Source organism: Kogia breviceps, chromosome 18 (assembly GCF_026419965.1).
Source record: "Kogia breviceps isolate mKogBre1 chromosome 18, mKogBre1 haplotype 1, whole genome shotgun sequence".
Classification (NCBI taxonomy): domain Eukaryota; kingdom Metazoa; phylum Chordata; class Mammalia; order Artiodactyla; family Physeteridae; genus Kogia; species Kogia breviceps.
Window position 1 is genome coordinate 4,708,031 of NC_081327.1, and position 17,790 is coordinate 4,725,820.

At 51.5% G+C, this 17,790-nt stretch overlaps 1 protein-coding gene across 1 annotated transcript in view; it reads right to left on the reverse strand.

Moving 5' to 3' along the window:
* Positions 1 to 7,318: 7,318 nt before the first annotated feature.
* Positions 7,319 to 17,790, reverse strand: part of PPP2R1A (protein phosphatase 2 scaffold subunit Aalpha) — a 31,755-nt gene continuing 21,283 nt past the window's right edge. The window contains exons 7-15 of the mRNA XM_059044116.2: positions 16,584 to 16,698; positions 16,404 to 16,474; positions 15,822 to 15,956; positions 12,070 to 12,243; positions 11,677 to 11,737; positions 10,820 to 10,974; positions 9,864 to 10,006; positions 7,922 to 8,013; positions 7,319 to 7,766 (exon numbers count right to left, since the gene is read on the reverse strand). Of these exons, the coding sequence (XP_058900099.1) occupies positions 7,750 to 7,766; positions 7,922 to 8,013; positions 9,864 to 10,006; positions 10,820 to 10,974; positions 11,677 to 11,737; positions 12,070 to 12,243; positions 15,822 to 15,956; positions 16,404 to 16,474; positions 16,584 to 16,698 (963 nt within the window). The 3' untranslated portion in view covers positions 7,319 to 7,749. The remainder of the gene's footprint in view (positions 7,767 to 7,921; positions 8,014 to 9,863; positions 10,007 to 10,819; positions 10,975 to 11,676; positions 11,738 to 12,069; positions 12,244 to 15,821; positions 15,957 to 16,403; positions 16,475 to 16,583; positions 16,699 to 17,790) is intronic.

The window sequence follows — 17,790 nt, forward strand, 5'->3', positions numbered from 1 at the left end:
CCCGGTCTCTTCACTCTGACGGGATCCAGGACTTGGAGCAGCAAACATCAGCTCTTACAGAAAGGGTCGGCTTACAGAGCAAGCAAAGCCTGCGGCCTGGAAGTGCTGCTCGTAACAATACACTGAATATCACACGTTCATCATTTTATTTGATTCTCCCAACTTGAAGTTCATAAAAGCCAAGTCACCCTCTAGGTGGAAAAGACAGGACTGGAGAACTCAGAGGACGGGACCCCAGGGCCAGTGACCTTTTCCACGTACTCCACGGCTGAGGCACTTCTCAACAAATGAGAGTGGGTGGATTAGAAGGGCCGTGCGACTGACCTCAGGTCACACTGAGTGGGAAATTTCTTCAAAAAAAAAAACAAAAACAAAAAGAAGAGCCATAAAGAAACGTTAGGCTAAAAAAAATAAATAAATAAATAAAAAGAAACGTTAAGCTATACTCAGTAGACTATTAGTAAATCTGTTAGTCATTTTGCAACTATTACAAATATTTTATGTGCCTTCCTGATATACGGAATGTGTAATTATATAACATACTCTATGATACTTATATATTTTATATAATTAAATGTTTCCAAATATCCTAAAATGTAATTATAATTACATACATATCCTGCAATGTGAATAAAACAAATAAATGATTATGTCAACGTAATTAAAAACTAAGATTTTCAGCATAAAAGACAAAAGAAGTACCATAAATATAAAATCAAACAGATCTGGGTTGTGATCCAACATTCTGCATTTCTAACAAGTTCCCAGGGGATGTCAAGGCTGTTGGTCCATTCCGCATTCTGAGTATCAAGAGTCTAAGGTTCTGGGCTTCTCTGACCGCACAGGGGTTAAGAATCCACCTGCCAGTGCAGGGGACACGGGTTCGAGCCCTGGTCCGGGAAGATCCCACATGCCGCGGAGCAACTAAGCCCGTGCGCCACAACTACTGAGCCTGCGTTCTAGAGCCTGCGAGCCACAACTACTGAGCCCATGTGCCACAACTACTGAAGCCCGCGCGCCTAGAGCCCATGCTCCACAACAGAGTAGCCCCCACTTGCCACAACTAGAGAGAGCCCACGTGCAGCAACGAAGACCCAACACAACCAATAATAAAAATAAATTTACTTTAAAAAAAAAAAGATTCTAAGGTTCTTGTATTAACACAAGGAGGATAAAGGTTTTGATTGTTAGACTTTGATATGTTGGTTATGCGTGTGCTAATTCCTAGGGCAGCGGTCTCAGCTGGGAGGGGTTTTGCCTCCTAGTGCATATATGCCACGTTGGAGACATTTCTGGCCATGGAGGAGGTGGGAGGTGTCACTGCTAACTAGTGGAAGCTCGGGATGCCGATAAACTTACTACAGCACAGCCCCTGCAAGAAATTATCAGGCTGAAACTAACGACAGTACTCAGGTGGGGAAACACTGTCCTAGCGGAACCACTAAAAGAAGAAAAACAGAGTCTGTGGATTCCAAACCAGGAAGAGGGGAGAAAAGAATTGGTAAAATAAATCCTAAGTCAATCCACAAACAGGCAATGAGAAAAAGAAAAACAGAAGGGTAGGAGAAATAGAAAGCATCAAGGGAGGTGGCAGATTTAGGCGCAGATATATTAGTTAAGTACATTAAATATAATTGGAACTAAATATCAGTTAACAAAGATAGTCAGACTGGATTTTCTAAAAATATGCCATTTACGATCGCCATATATAAAACCTAAGGCTGCAGAAAGTTTGAAAACAAAAGGATGGGAAAAGCATACCGTGCAAATACTAATCAAAAGAAAGCTGATGGATCTATATTAGTATCAGAGAAAAAAGACTTGGCATGAAAAGGTCCTGCTCGATGTAAAGAAGTAATCTCATAATGATAAAAGACTGAATTCACCAAAATATAAAGTCTTCATTTTAAAATGCCTCTATAAACATGGCTTCAAAATACATAAAGCAAAAATTTACAAAATAGAGCAGGCAATTCTACAATTAAAAGTGGGAGTTTAGCGATTTTCTTAGTATTAATTTGTTAAAAGCTAAATTTAGAAATGAATAGCAGATCTGCCTACCGCAAACAATAAACTTGGTCTTTTGGACCTTGCAGAATGTTGCTCACATCTGCTGACTCTACTCAATGACACAAAGAGAGTTACAACACTTGACCATATACTAGGCCCCTAAGCCTCAGCTGTTATCAAAGAATTTTAAAAGTATCAAACATATTCTCTAACTATAGTGCAAAGAAGATAGAAATCGATAGCAAATATAAGGAAAGTCCTCTTCTAAACAGCACCTGAAAAAAAGTCATCCCTTGGTATACGTGGGTAAACCCCAGAACCCCCCATGGATACCAAAATCCACGTATGCTCAAGCCCCTCATATAAAATGCCATAGTAATTGCACATAACGCACACCCTCTTGTATACTTTAAATCACCTCTAGATTATTTATAATACCTACTGCAATGTAAACGCTATGTAAATAGTTGCCAGCTTGCGGCGAGTTCAAGTTTTGGCGTTTGAAACTTTCTGGAATTTCCCCCCACCCCCGGATATCTTCAACCCGAGGGTGCAGAGGGCCAACTGGAGTATAAATAACTTTGTGGAGAGGACAGAAGAAAATTGTTTTATTCTTACAAACCTACTTACCTAGACCGGGGTAGCCAGATAGGGCTTAGTGGTGACTGTTCTTCATTGAGATGTAATTCATGTATCGTCAAATTTACTCTCTTACAGTGTACAATTACATGGGTTTTAGTATATTTACAAAGTTGTGAAACCATCTCCACTAGTTCTAGGACGTTTCATCACCCCCCAAAGAAGCCTGATACCCATTAAGGAGTCACTTTCCATTGCCCACCACCCCCTACCCCGACCCCTCAACCTCAGCCACTTATCTACTTTGTCTCTATAGATCTGCCTATCTGGACATTTCATGTAACTGAAAGCTCACAATATTATGGCCGTTGGTGTCTGGCTCCTTTTGCTTAGCAAAATGGTTTTTTTTCCAGGTTCACCCACGTTGTAGCACATGTCAGTACATCGGTCATTTTTACAGCCAAGTAGTATCCATTATATGGATACACCACATTTTATTTGTCCGTTCAGCAGCTGATAAACACCTGAGCGGGTTCCACGTTTTGGCTCTTGTGAACAACGCTGTTAGCGGCATTCATGTACAAGCTCTTACGTGGCCATGTTTTCAATTCTCTCGGGTATGTACCTAGCAGTGGAACTGCTTGGTAACGTCTTCCAAAGTGGGTCCACCATTTTACATTCTCAACAGCAGTGCACGAGGGCTCCAATTATCTCCACATCCTCACCAAACACGTGTTATTGCCTGCAATAATACAACTGATTTTTGTGCTCTTGTATCCTGCCATCTTGCTAAACATGTTTACTAGCTCAATTTTTTTTTTTTTTTTTAGTGGACTCCTTAGGATTTCCTATATATAAGATCATGCCATCTGCAAACAGTTTCACTTCTTCCTTTCCAATCTGCAAGCCTTTGCTTCTTCTTGACTAAATATTCTGGCTAGAACTTCCAGTACAATGTTGAGTAGAAGGGACAGGAGTGTCTTGTTCCTGATCTTATGTGGAAAGCACCAGTCTTTCACCGTTAAGTATCACGTTAGCTGTGGGGTTTGGGAGACATCTTTTATCATGTTAAGGAGGTTCCCCTCTATTCCTAGTTTGTTGAGTGTTTTTATTGCAAAAAGGTTGGATTTTGTCAAATGCTCTTTCGGCATCAACTGAGATGATTATGTGGTTTTGCGTTTCATTCTACTAATGGTGTATTACTACGTTGACTTTTCTGATGTTAAACCTTGAATGCTTGGGATAAGTTCCATTTGGTCATGGTGTATAATTTTTTTTTAATGTGTTGCTGGATTCAGGTTGTCAGTATTTTTGAGCATTTTTGCATCTATGTTCTTAAGAGATAATGGTCTAGTAGATCTCTTTTCATTTGGTGTTTTTGTCTGCTTTTAGGTATCAGGGCAATACTGGCCTCAGAATAAGCTGGAAAGTGTTTCCTCCCCTTCTATTTTTTGCAAGAGTTTGTGGAGAACGGGTATTAATTATTTAAATGTTTTGGTAGAATTCAGTAAAGCCGTCTGGGTCTGGGCTTCTCTTTGAGGATGATTTCTTTGATTATTAATTCAGTATATTCCATATATTCCAAACACAAGGACATTTCTGCTGTGCTTTATATTCCATAGAAAAGGGATAAAACTCTACATAACAGTCTAAGTCAGCTTTTGTCACTAGAGCAGTTCGGGTCAGATCAGGTTTTGCCCCCCGACTCATTAAAAAGGATTTCCACAACATGCATCATGGCTAAGAGATCAGGACCCGGATTCCTGGAGCGCTACTAAGCCAGCCATGCCGTGTCCCTCCTCGTCTAGCTCGTTAGGCCAGCTTCCTTCTTTGGCTGAAGAGGATCTCAAGCTACAAGAGGAAATCAAGGCATTTTCTTCCTTCTGGGAGATTTGCGGAGTTCTGGTCTGGTCGGTCCGTAAGGGCCCACGTCACACACCCAACACACTCTGGGTCTGTTCCCCCATCTGGGAAACACGGCTGGACAGGGAAGAACTGAAGGGGGTGGCTGGAGAGGGGATTTCCTCCACACAGGAGGGCCGATGACAGGTATGCGCTAAGACTTCAGATATTCTGATGAGAACCAAGGACAACAGAGAGACCGGGCCTTCCTTCTGGCTGCTCCTTGTGTAATTTCTTGTGGGTTTGAAAAGGAGAAGCGGCATCAGGTCCACCTCCTCAATCCCTCTGCCCTCTGTCTTCAACCGCAGCCCAGCTGAGGTCCTCACCCTCCAGGACCACCATCCCAGCCTCTTCCCTGGCCTCCTGGCCTTGTTTGACCCCAGAAGGATCTCCCCAAGTCTTACTGGACCCCGTCCCTCAGGGCCAAGTTCAAGCCCTGCACCCTGCTATTTAGAGGCTCCTCGGGATCTGGCCCCTACCTACTCCTCCACGCTCCCTGGGTAACTCCGTCTCACTTCCCCACTCTCCATACTGAATTACTTGCTTCCCTGATGAGGGAGGAGGAGGGAAAGCTTTCCAGGTAGAGGTTCATGTTACAGGCAAAAGGTTGGAGATGCTGAAGCGTGTGTGGGTTTGCAGGAGCCAAGAATGTCTGCCAGGGAGTGGTGGGTGGCAAGACTGGGAAGATCTGAATCCTGGGTGCCAAGGTGACTGCAACCGTCCCTTTACTCCCCTAACGCATGTGCCACCAAGTCCCGTCTGTCTCCTTGGGAATCCTCCTGTTACCCTCGTTACCTGCCATCTCCCCGACTCCACCTGCTCCAGCTCACCTAGACCAGAATCCTCTTGGATCCCTTAGCCTCAAGTCTCCCCCCCTTGAATTCTGATGCTGTCACTCCTCCGCCAAAAGCAGTCACGTGGCCAAGCCCAGAGCCAGCGTGGGAGGGGACCGCTCAAGACGCGAGCTCTGGGGTGTGCTCCACAGGAGGCCGCCAATGTTAACAGTCCTACCACGTGTGGTCCGAGACATCTTAGCTCCGCTGCTGACGTGAGGGCGCATCAACAGCATAGAGAGGGGAGGCTGACTGCGGGGCGTACAGAGTATTTCGGAGCAAGCCGAAGGCCACCGCAGCTTTCTCCTGGAAGGTAGAAGCACCCACCGGGGTTTGGGCAATGAAGAAGTCGCCCCGAACTTCGCAGCCCCAGTAGACACCACACGCAGCAGAACCTCCCAACCGAGCCCAGCCCCGGCCACAGCATTGTGAGGAATAACACCTTTCGTTGTTTTAAGTCACTGAGTTTGGGGGGGTCGGGTGGTCATGCAGTAAACGTTAAGTGGGACACCAGTCACTCGTCTGAACGTTCCTCCAACAATTACTGGCAGGTCGACGACTGAGCCTGAACATTCAACATCGTGTGCTGCAAGTGATTATTACACGGCCTGCCTCCCCACCTCACGCATTCTTCACTCGTCGGTCCTTCAAATATTTATAACCCAGGAAAGGTACATGGGGGTGGGGTGGGGGGACTGAGCTTAAACCGCAGGCCCTGCCCTTAGGAAATGAAGGTGAGCTGATAACAGGAGGAACAGAGTCCCTTTCACCCTCAGCCCCAGGGTTCGAAACAGGAGGGACGCAGTACCGTGAGGACTGAGCCCGGAAAGCGCCTTGCCGCCCAACGCCGACCTCACCCCGCCCTGCGGAGCCAGACCGCACGCGGGCGCCACGGCCTGCGAAGCCTTACGCGCGCCACCCACTACGTCTGCGGCTCCTCTCTCCGGGGCTCTCGGGCCCCGGCATCAGTTAGAACCCGGGTGGCCTGCAAGTGATGAAACCCCAAACAAACAGTCACGCAAACAGTTGAACTCTCCCAGGCGACCGGTAACTTGTGTGGGTCTCGATAGCATCCGGAAGCCAGGCTCCGCCGCCTATCTTGTTCTGCTGCCTTGCTCGGCCTGCACGTCTTAGGTCACTTCCTGGCCTGGGACGGCTGCTCCCACTCCGGCCATCTGCTCCACATTCCAGAGCACAGGAGGGGGAGCATATCTCCTCCCCGCTTAGGAACACCTCCTAAGGGCTGCACGTACCACTCTGTTCACATATTACTGGCCAGAATCTGGTCACAAGGCCGCACCGAACCTCCAGAGACCCTGGGAAAACGCCTCGAGTCCAGGCAGTCACGCGCCCAGCTGAAAACCAGCGTGTCTATCTTAGCACAGCAACAGGCGGACAGATGTTGTGGGACAGTCGCTCCTGTCTAGCCACAGTCCCCGGCCTGCTCCGTCACAGCCTTGACTATCCTGAGGCCTCCCAACCACAGGGGGCCCTCCAGCAAGTTGCAGCTCCCCTGACCGACTCCTCTCATGCCCCACCAGTCAGTACCCAGCGTATGTGCACTAACTCACTGAGTCTTCACACCCGGCCCCGCAATCTGCTTCTACTGTTATCCCCCCATCTTACACACGCTTGTAATCTGAGTTCCGAAAGACCGGCCAAGCTACTCAAGGCCACACAGCTATTAAGTGAAGGAACTGGGATTTGGACGCAAGCAGTCTGGCTCCAAGGCCCCTGCTCTTAACCGCCACATACTCAGCCGACGTCTGTGAAACTGAACTGCACCTCAGGACTGTGCTGGCCAGAGACACCTCGTGGACCCGCGACCCCGCGGGCCAGCTGCACCGCCGTCGGCCTGCCAGAGAACCCGCCTCGCTCGCGGGACACGGGGGTGTGCGAGCCCGGTAATTAGCTCCTCCCCAGAGAGAAGGGCAAGACCGGCGCTGAGGGGGTGCCCTCTTCTCCATGCTGGCGACTCAGACCAGAGGAGCAGCTATTTCTAGACCTTTATTTCTCTGTGAAAAGGGGGAAAAAAGGAATAAAATAAAAACGACACAGTTGACACAAAGGAAACCACTGAGGGGAAGGAAGGGAGGTGGAGGAGTAGATGGCGGAGGGGGTCCCCATTACAGCAGCAGGAGCCAGTGACCTGGGATGCTCACATCTCCCCCAGCGTGGGCGGCGGTGGCCCCTTCCTCCCAAGGTCTCTGCCCTGTCCCACCCTGCGCTCCCCTCAGCCCCTCGGGAGGTGGACGGTGAGAAGTCGGATTCCCAGGCTGGGGAGGGGAGGACCCGTGCTGGGGGAGGGGCCTGGGGTCAGACCATGCACAGGGAGTGACAGCCAAAGGCCCCCCAATGTCTCCCTGAGGGAGGGACTGGGGGGGAGGGTGGACACCAGAGGCCGGCGTTGGCTCCTCTTCCAGCATCAGGCGAGAGACAGAACTGGGGGAACAGGAACAGTTGGGAGTCAGGACAGCAGCCAGCCCTGTGCCCACAGCTGCTCCTGTGGCTCCCCGCCTGGAGTGGCTGCTCCCAGGCCTAGCGCCATCCTCGCAGACCACCCTGCCGCTGGGGTCTCGGAGTTCTCAATGCCTTACCAGTCAGAGCCTCCTGGGCAAAGTACTTGACGTCCACGTCCTGGTCCTGGGTCAGCTTCTCCAGGATGGGCTTGACCTCGCTCTGCAGTGTGCTGGGAGGAGAGGAGGAGGGCAAGGGGTCAGCCAGGTGGGGCCGGGGGCACACGGCGTGCACAGACAGACACACAACTGAATTCAGAGTCTCAGGGGCCAGAGAAACAGTTACTCGGAAGGCTGGAAGTCTGACAAAGCAGGGCGGAGGCCTCCGGTGCCCAGAACAGGTACAGGGAGGCCAGACGGTGCGGAAACGTGGAATCCAGAACCCGTAAGTCTCTGAGCCGTGGCGATCGGATACCTTCCCCTCACTTAACATATTGACAGAGGCCTACTGCGTATGAGGTATGAACACAGTGGAAAATCCAACCCTCCTGATCCTCATCCACGTGGAGCTTGGGCTGGGCGGAAGACACAGCCCAAACCGGTGATGAGTAACAGGAGAGGAAAGCGCCAAACGGAGGGACTTGGCCCGACCGGAGCCCAGGCAGGTAAGGGGCCCAGGAGATGCATCTGCACCGACACTCAGCTGTTTGGGGAAACGAAGGTGGACTTCAGAGAGAAACTAAAGGCATGAAGTGGTGTCGTGGACAGTGACAGAAGTCAGAGGTGCAGGTGTCACATGTCCCCTTCCAGTTGACAGAGCTCCCCCAACCCCCCAACATAACCACTATTCTCATTTCCATCACCCACATGCCCCTTTATCCATTTTTGAAGTTGATATGAATGGAATCCCAGGATAGGTTTTCTTGGGCCTGGCTTCTCACGCAGGTGAGTCTCCGAGAGTCACCTAGGTTGCTGCATACAGCAGGAAGGAGTCTTTTTATTGCTAAATACAGTCTCCTACCATATGAATAAACCACAACTTACCCACTACACTGTCGATGGGCACTTGTGCTGTTTCCACTTCGTGGATAATATGAATAAAGTTGCCGTGAACATTCCTTTATTAGAAACAAGCACTCCTTTCTCTCGGATATACACCCAGGAGAGGATACACCCGGGAGAGGACACGCCAGCTCATGGGGTGTACGTCTAACTAGCTTCACTCAGCTCTACCAATTTTCAATGACTAGGCCCATTTATTATTGACAGCCGCGCCGGCAAGATACGAGGGTTCCAGCCGTGGACCGACACCAGCGTGCTCTTCACCAACACTTGCGCCACTGAGCTGTTTCAGTTTAGGCATTCTGACACAGCGACCCATTTCCCCCACCGAACTGCAGTAGCAGCGGCTGTGGTATACACGAGGGTCTGTTTCTGTGCCCTCAATTCTGTGCCACTGAGCTCTCTGAATATTATTGTGCCAACAGCTCACCTTTTAATTACTGTGGCATCACAGCTAAGTCTGGGTATCTGGCAGGGTAAGTCTTCCAGCTCTGTTATTCTTGAGGATCACCTTGCTCATTCCAGATCTTTGCATGTTCACGTTAATTCCAGAATCTACTTGTCAATGTTTCAACAAAGAACCTGCTCAGGTTAACTGAGATCATGCGAAACTTATGAGTCTGGGGAACCACCCCATCCATGAATATTACGTGCGTCTTCTTTAATTTCCCAAAGCAACATGCCACAGTTTTCACTAGAGGTGTTACACATCTTTCATTAAATTTATTACTTGATATTTGATGGTTTTGGTGCAATTGTAAATTACACACACACATTTGTTAATTTTATTTTCCAATGATTTGTTGCTATTATACAGAACTGCCACCTTCTCACCCCCCCTCCCACTAGGTGAGGCAGGTCATGTGAATTCTCATTCTACATTTGAAGAAACTAAGACCTCGAGGTCGCAGAGCAAGCAAAGAGCAGTGCTGGGCCTCAAACCCTACGCTCTACCTTTAAAAGTTAAAGATTAAGAGGCCCCAGACCAGCGCTGCTGTGTGAAGGAGGGCCCAGGCCTCACCTGTTGTCCAGGATGGGCCCTATCTTCTGCAGGGACTTGGCCACGTTGAAGCGGACGTTGGCGACGGGGTCCCCGGCCATGCGCAGCACTGTGGGCAGCATGTGCTTGGTGGTGATGTCCTGCCCGCAGACCTCGGACAGCACCTGGAGGCCAGCGAGCAGCAGAGGCTGACTACCCACAGCTCACGGCGACCCCACTTCTCTCCCTTCCTGCGCAGGCCGCCCTGCTGATCGTCAGGCCAGAGGGTGAAGCTGAGATGCGGGGGGCGGGGGCTCTGAGCCCAGATTCGCCCACCCTGACGGTGGTTTATTCTCTGGAGCTCCCACTTCCGCTACCACCACCGTCTCCCTGCCCTGCAAACTCCCAGCCCACACGGTCCCATCCTGTCTCCCCACCCTCAGACTTCCCTTCATCCTCTTGGGATGGGACTTGATTCCTGACCCCGGGACCCCTTCCTTAGTGCAGTGGTCTCCAAAGCGAGGTATGGGAAGAAATGATCAGAACACTTAGTTATGTTAGTTTTGAAATGCTACCCTTTAACTTCTAGTTATGTGTATGGTTTAAGTGATTAAATACAGTTAATATATGGTAGAGCCAGAATTAAAAAGCAAGTCTGATTCTATAAACTGCACCTTTAACCATTATGTCATAAATAGAAACATACACATTTTGTGGGGAAGAAGAGGGTGCTCAGAAAGGTTTGGCAATCGCTGTTCCGAGAGGCCAAGTCTCCCTCGTCCTGGGCCTCCCACAACGCAGGCCCCCACCCCCAGAGGCCCTGTGACACTGACCGGGGAGCCCCAACCTCTGGCCTGCAGTTCCCCAAGGACTCAGCCCTGCAACCCCAGATCCCATCACTTCCCCGGCCCCCAGCAGCCGGGTTTCTCCCCTGAGGACCCTCCGCCATCCCCCTCTCCTAGGTGCTCGCCAACCCCAGGGACAGGCGGGAGGCTCACGTTGATGCAGAAGAGCGTAGTCATGCGGTGCAGGTAGTTGGGGTCCCCAGACATGGCCAAGACCTTGGGGATGATAGTGGCATGGGCCCACTCCTTCCCAAACTTCTCCACCAGTTTCTTCAGGTTGCTGGTGGCCGCCTCGCGGATGGCGTAGACTGCAGAAGGGCGAGGGGCGGGGCGGTGACTCGGGAGTGAAGGACGGACTCGGCTGCGGAGTCACAGGCACACTCGCTACCGCCTACCGAGCAGCCCTGGGTCCCAGGCCACAAACGAACCGACAAACCCCAAGGGAAGGAAAGGGCTTGCTGTGTGCCAAATGTCGGGTTTTCTTTCCACGCGTTCCTCCTCAAGAGCTCCAAGATACAGACGGGCACACTGAGGCTCTGAGAAGCGATTGGCCCAAGCAAGTGATTTGGTACTGAGTACGTGGCATGGAGCCTGCCTGTTACAGAACAATGTTAACTTTTATTTTTGCCCGTCTCAGTGAAAACAATGAGCCTTGAAAGACTGGGATGAGAGGTCCCAACATTTTTCACAGGACGAGCGTGGGCTGAAAGATGGCAAGCGACTTGCTTCAGCTTCGACAGCCAGGAGGTGGGATTCAAACCCAGGCTGTCTGCTTGGTGGCCCGAGGACTCCCGACTGTAGCAGGCGGCGCCTGGGTGACCTGTTATGTCCGCCTCCTACCCCTGCACTTCTCTGGGGCTCCCAAAAGCAAGGGAGCTGCTCCACGTGAGCATCTGACAGCACGGGAGAGTGACTCTAGCCTCCCCCACTCCCCCACCTGCCCCAGACAATCCAGCCCTGCATCCCTCCTGGAGCCCCAATCTCCTCCCAGAGATAGCAGAAGCACTCACCATGATCTACAAGCCAGGCCATGCACAAGGAGTTGAGTTTCTCATCAAAGAACTCCACACCCTGCAGAAGACAAGGAAGTAAGGGATCACGGGAGACTGGGCAGTTTCCAGCAAACCTCAGGGAAACCACAGCCACCCCAAACAGCCGGGCCCCTGCTCAGTGTCACCTGAGGGGCTTTTTTCTCTCCTCTCTCTCACTTAATTGTATCCATCTTATAAGGCCCTATTTCCTGTGTACCTTCCTCCGGCTCCCCGGACAGTCCTCACACCTTCCACTGAGCCCTCACGGGCCCCAGGCCCACCGGCACAGCCCAGGACACACTGCACTGTGACTAGATTCCACCGTCCACCTCTGCCAGGGCAGCGTGTCTGGCACCAGGCCTCCGCACTCACCAGCTGTCCAGCCAGCAGAGGCATGTACTCAATGATGGCCAGCCGCACTCGCCACTTGGCGTCCTCAGCCAGCTCCACAATGGCGGGAAGGAGGGACTGGGACAGCTGCCGGATGCCAATCACCTCGTTTACGCAGTCCAGGTTGGAGATGATGTTCAGCCGCACCTCTGGGCACTGAGGAGAGGATACGAGGGTTCAGAGAGAAAGCAATGCACACAGAACCCAGGGCAGGGTGAAAAGAGCTCAACCACACCAACCTTGTATAATAAACATCTCTGCAGGGCAGACTACCATTGCCCAAGCCCAGCTCCCGGCTCTGGGGACACATTAAAAGCACACACAGGGCTTCCCTGGTGGCACAGTGGTTGAGAGTCCGCCTGCCGATGCAGGGGACATGGGTTCGTGCCCCGGTTCGGGAAGATCCCACATGCCGTGGAGCGGCTGGGCCCGTGAGCCATGGCCGCTGAGCTTGTGCATCCGGAGCCTGTGCTCCGCAACGGGAGAGGCCACAGCAGTGAGAGGCCCGCGTACCGCCAAAAAAAAAAAAAAAAAGAAAAAAAAGCACACACAAAGCAAGCAACATGGATTATGGGACATGGGACAGCTTTTCAAATCTGAACATAGAAGCACAAAATATGTTTAGCCCTTCTGAAGAATTTGCAGGAATCACACTGCAAAAACATGGTACCCTGGGAAAAACAGACAAGATAACAATCCCAGCTCTGCCGTGTGCTAGCTGGGAGCCCTTTGGCAAAGGACTTAACATTTCTGGATATCAATCTGTGACACGGAAACAACCACCTAATCCCAAAGGGTGGTTGAGGCTACTGAACTGCCTGATCCACAAAGGGCTTGGCATGTGGGAGTTTATTACTTTTATCATTTCTGTTACTTTTACTCTTTCTGCTAGTCTTTGAGCTCTGCAAGGAGCACGTCTTATTTATCCTTATGCCTCCAGTACCCAGCAGTGTTTCTGGACCATAGTAGGTGCTCAATACATCAGCTGAAAGAAAAAAACGAAGGAATAAAGAAATATTTTTGAACCACTAGGTGACTACCAACATTATGAGCTCTGACTTAGAGCACGTGCACATATGCCAAGTATCCCCCACTTTTCGCAAGTTCGCTTTACACCACTTTGAGTTTACGAAAGACCTACACTGGCGCCTGCTTTTGCTAACCAAAAGAAACCCAAAGAGGATTTTTGCTTTCACGAGAGAAAAAAACTGCTTCTTTGCTCTACACCATTTCAACTTATGACAGGTTCATAAGAAAGCTCCACCTTAGGATAGCAGGGAAATCTGTACCCCCATCTGCTTCTAGAAACCTTTGAAGCAACTATTAAGAAAAGGCACATAAACACAATTAACTCCTTGTCCAACATCACATATTCCTGGATGGCAGCCACCACAGTTAATTGTTTCCACATCTCCCTCTGTGCGCTGTGGGGTAAGGAAGCAAGCACTGCAATGAGTCAGTGAACCAAGTAAGCAAGTGTGCAGTTAACCGGACAGGTCTAGGCTGTTCAAACTCGGCACATTCCAAAGGACTGGCCCTTGACCAGCTCCTGGGAGATGATCTCTAAACACCTGGAATAGCCAACCTGATAAAAGGGTCTTTGTTTACCTGGGGGCCTTGGGCCATGCCAGATAAGAGTATGCTAATAATGTGATTTATGGCGAGGACCTTGGGCCATGTGGCATCAACTTGACCTCTACAGGGGCTGGAGACAGTAACCTAAGGTCAGCCATGCAAACGGCTCTATTCCTTGCCTACGTGACCAACCCCCAATAAAAACCCTGGAAACCAAGGCTCGGCGAGCTTCCCTAGTTGGCAGTCTCCCCACGTGCTGTCACACGTCGGTGCTGGGAGAACCGAACGCACTATGTGTAACTCCACCGGGAGAAGGTAACTGGAAACCGGCGCCTGGTCTCACGCACCTTCTTCCTTTGCTGGTATTAATCTGTCTCCTCTCACTGTAATCAACAGCGACCATGAGTATAACAGCTTTTCTGCGTTCCGAAGGCTGCTGAGGCAAATCACTGGAGCTAAGGGTGGCCGTGGGGACTAAGACCCAGCAAGCAATGAAGAAGAATAAGGGCAACCGCTGAGAAGACAAGACGGCCTCAGCTGCTGGCTCCGAAGCGCGATTTCCCAAAAGGCCTCTCCGACAGATCCTTTGGGAAAAGCACGTAAGCCCCGCTTTTCAAAAACCATAGAGTCTCCTTTAGGAATGAAAGACAGCCAATTTCCTACTACCTAGTCTAAGAGCTGAAGAAGACTCTCAGAGCCGACACAACTCCCCCTCCTTCACTGGACTAATGTGCTCCTTGCTAAAGCCAAGGATACTCAGGGAGACAGGGAGAGGGAAGGCCCTGCCCCAGGGCTCATCTACTTGTTCGATGCATTCTTTTTCTGTTACATTCCTTTGACTCTTCCACTAGATAGAGCTGCTGCAAATGTTCCTGAAACACTGTTTACATAAATAACATAAATGATTTAATTTCAAGCTTACTTGTCTTTTCTTAAAAGGACATTATATCCAATGATTATAAAAGCCTCAACTGTCATAAATGGGGGAGGGGTGTGCACAGCAGGGGACTCATGTGTGAAGAAATGAACTGTCACAATGTTCCCTCCAACTTCCTAGTGCACCGCATATATGTGCCGCGTGTGTGTGTGTGTGGTGTGCACATGCTCGCGTGCACGTGCATGTATGTCAGGATGAGGCCTCTGCGAACACAGAAGTTATACTCACAGGTCCCACACCAGCCTGTGGAATCACCATCTGCCCAGTCACCACCAAGGCAAACAGCAGGGAGCCTGCGAGCCCCCAGGCCCCGGCGTGGCCCCTCCTACCTCTCGAAACCAGCCGCACCTCTGCAGCCTCGCCCCCCCTCCCAGACTCCAGCAGCACCTGCAGTCTGGTCTCCCTGCACCTCTTCAGGCTGCAGCACTTGCGTCTTCCTTCGACACGTCTCAGGGTTCCTTCCCCAACACCCAGATCTGCTCCACCTCCTCCCCCTCAGATTCAAGTCCACACTCCTTCCCTGGCTGTCACCCCATGGCCTCTCCGGCTATCGCGCAGTGCTCTCTCTCATCTTTTGTGCTCCAAGCCAAGTAGCTAGCTAGCTAGCTGAGGTCGGTCGTGTGACTGGCTCTGGCCAATGGGGTGTGAACAGACAGGATGGGTACCCTCTTCGGGGTCTTACTGTTGAGAGGACTGGGCCTGCTGCGGGTCGGTGCCCTCTCCCTTCAGCCACCTCAGACCCACAGAGTGCCAAGGTCAGCAGGGCCAACCCCCCAGTGTAGGTCCACCCCACCTCTGGACTGCTGTGAGAGAAGTAATTCTCTACCTTATTTAAGCCACTGCATTTTGGGGTCTCTCATTACGGCGCCTTAGACTGAACCCTGACCGCCATGAGTGTATCACAGCACCTGTATGATCAGGGCATCGTGGGACTGCCCATCTGTCCCTCTCCACTGCCAGCCTCTGAAGGTCCTTGAGGATCAAGGATCTCGTTCTTTTTTTTTTCTTAGAATCCCTAGTGCCCAGGAAAAAAGGACCAGCACAGAATAAGGGCACGCAAAACAAATGCCTAATAAACAAATAAGCTAACGTGCGGTCCGTCACGCCCACAAACATTCAACTCCTTGGCAACCTGGGTGTCTGTCGAAGATCCTGGCGAACCTCGGAAAGCAGCTGCCCCACCTGCCACAGCCAGAGCGCACGGCCTTCCCGGCGTCCTTACCTCATCCTTCAGCTGAGCCAGGAAGAGGGGCAGGAGGTGCTCGATGGTGTTGTCTTTGCCCAGGATGGGAGAGAGGCCCATGATGACTGAGGCCAGGGCCGACTTGACATGTTGGTTGGCGTCTGACACCAGCTCCTGGGAGGGAGAAGGAATGGGGGAGCCACAGGGTCGGCGGCCAAGAAGACTCCAACTCCTAAGGAGCCCTGAGACACCGCCTACTCTCGCCATCTCAATCCAGGGCAGGCTTAGCGTACACGGGGAATCGCAGGTCCGTACATGTCCGGCCTGCCTAGAGTTCAACGACCCCTGTTCCCAGCAGCTTTCACCCCAATCCCAAAGCTCTCCGGATGAGGAGATCCAGTGAGCTTTGAGGGGGAAGCACTGCCCCCCCCCTCCACGTTCAGCCCCAAGCCTCAGACTTTGCCTGCACTCAGGGCTCCTAATTGCTCCAAACCCAAGACCGCCTGGTCCTGGAAGGCCGGGAACTCGGCTTACACCTGGCTGCCCCTGATGCCCAATCTCCATCCCTCCTTTCCAGATGGCTCAGATCTGCTCCATTCCTCCCACCAAATTCTCTGTTACCTTGATGCAGGGCAAGATCTGGGTCATGATCACATTCTCCCGACAGTCAGCTGAGAGATTTTCACAGAATTCTGTGGGCAGGGAAAGGGAGGTGGTGGGAGATAAGACCCGACGTCCTAGTTCTGCCTTCAGCCTCCCGGACACCCACCCGCTTACTGTGTCCTGGTCGCCAGCACCAACCTTTGACCTTGTGGGAGGCTGCGGCCCTCACCTCGGCCTCACAGTCTTTCATCAGGTTCTGGAAGGCAGGGACCAGGTCCGTCTTGGTGATCTCAGGCCCCACTGCTTTCTGGAGCTGCAGAAAGGGAAGGTCGGGGGGTGGTCAAAGGGCTTGGCAGGTATTCTAAATGAATGAGAACAAAATCAAAGATAAAGACACCAGGAATGGGGTAAAAACAGTCCTTGGAATCACTGTTGAGATATAATGCCAGGGCCAGGGGGGTGACCTCGGCCAAGTCTCGGAGCCTCTCTGAGCCTTGGTTTCCTTGTTGAATGGTGCCGCGCTGGGCTGGGTAGTGCAGTGGTCACGAGCATGGCTCTGGAGTCCAACTGCCTGGCTCAAATTCTTACTCTTACTTACCACCTGTGTGACCCTGGATGAGCCCCTGCACGTCTCTGAGCCTCTGTCTCCTCAAACCACGAGGGTACTTACTGCACGGTACTGTTGTATGCATTAGAAATAACCACAGATCTCCTTCCTGTCCAGGCTATTCAGGGTTGGGTTTTCTGTTACGTGATCCAAAAACACTCTAATGGGCTTCCCTGGTGACGCAGTGGTTGAGAGTCCGCCTGCCGATGCAGGGGATACGGGTTCGTGCCCCGGTCCGGGAGGATCCCACGTGCCGCGGAGCGGCTGGGCCCGTGAGCCATGGCCGCTGAGGCTGCGCGTCCGGAGCCTGTGCTCCGCAACGGGAGAGGCCACGATAGTGAGAGGCCCGCATACCACAAAAAAAAAATAAAATAAAATAAACACTCTAATGGCGTGTGGTGTCTCTCACTTTTTGATTTAAATATCTCTGTGTTTTCTAAGATTGGTTACCAGAGCCCGGGTGACTTTTGTAATTAAGATGAAATACTAAAGGTCAAGAGGGAAGCAGGCAAGCTAAGCCCTCCGCATCTCATGACACCAGGCAAGAAGAGGCGCACGGATCCTGCTGGCGCGCCGCTTCTGGAGGCCTGGGGGTAGACAGGGCAGTTCCTGACCAAGGGGAGAGGTGAGGACCCCGGGGGCCTGGTGCCATCTCTCCAGAGTCCCCTCGCCCCAAAGCCCATCCCAAATGTCCTTGGTCGTACTTGCCCTCACTGCCCAGGGCCTGCTGCCCACGCCAGACACAGTCCCTACCCCAGCCCTCACACACTCACCTTCCAGAACCCGCCTCAGTGCTTC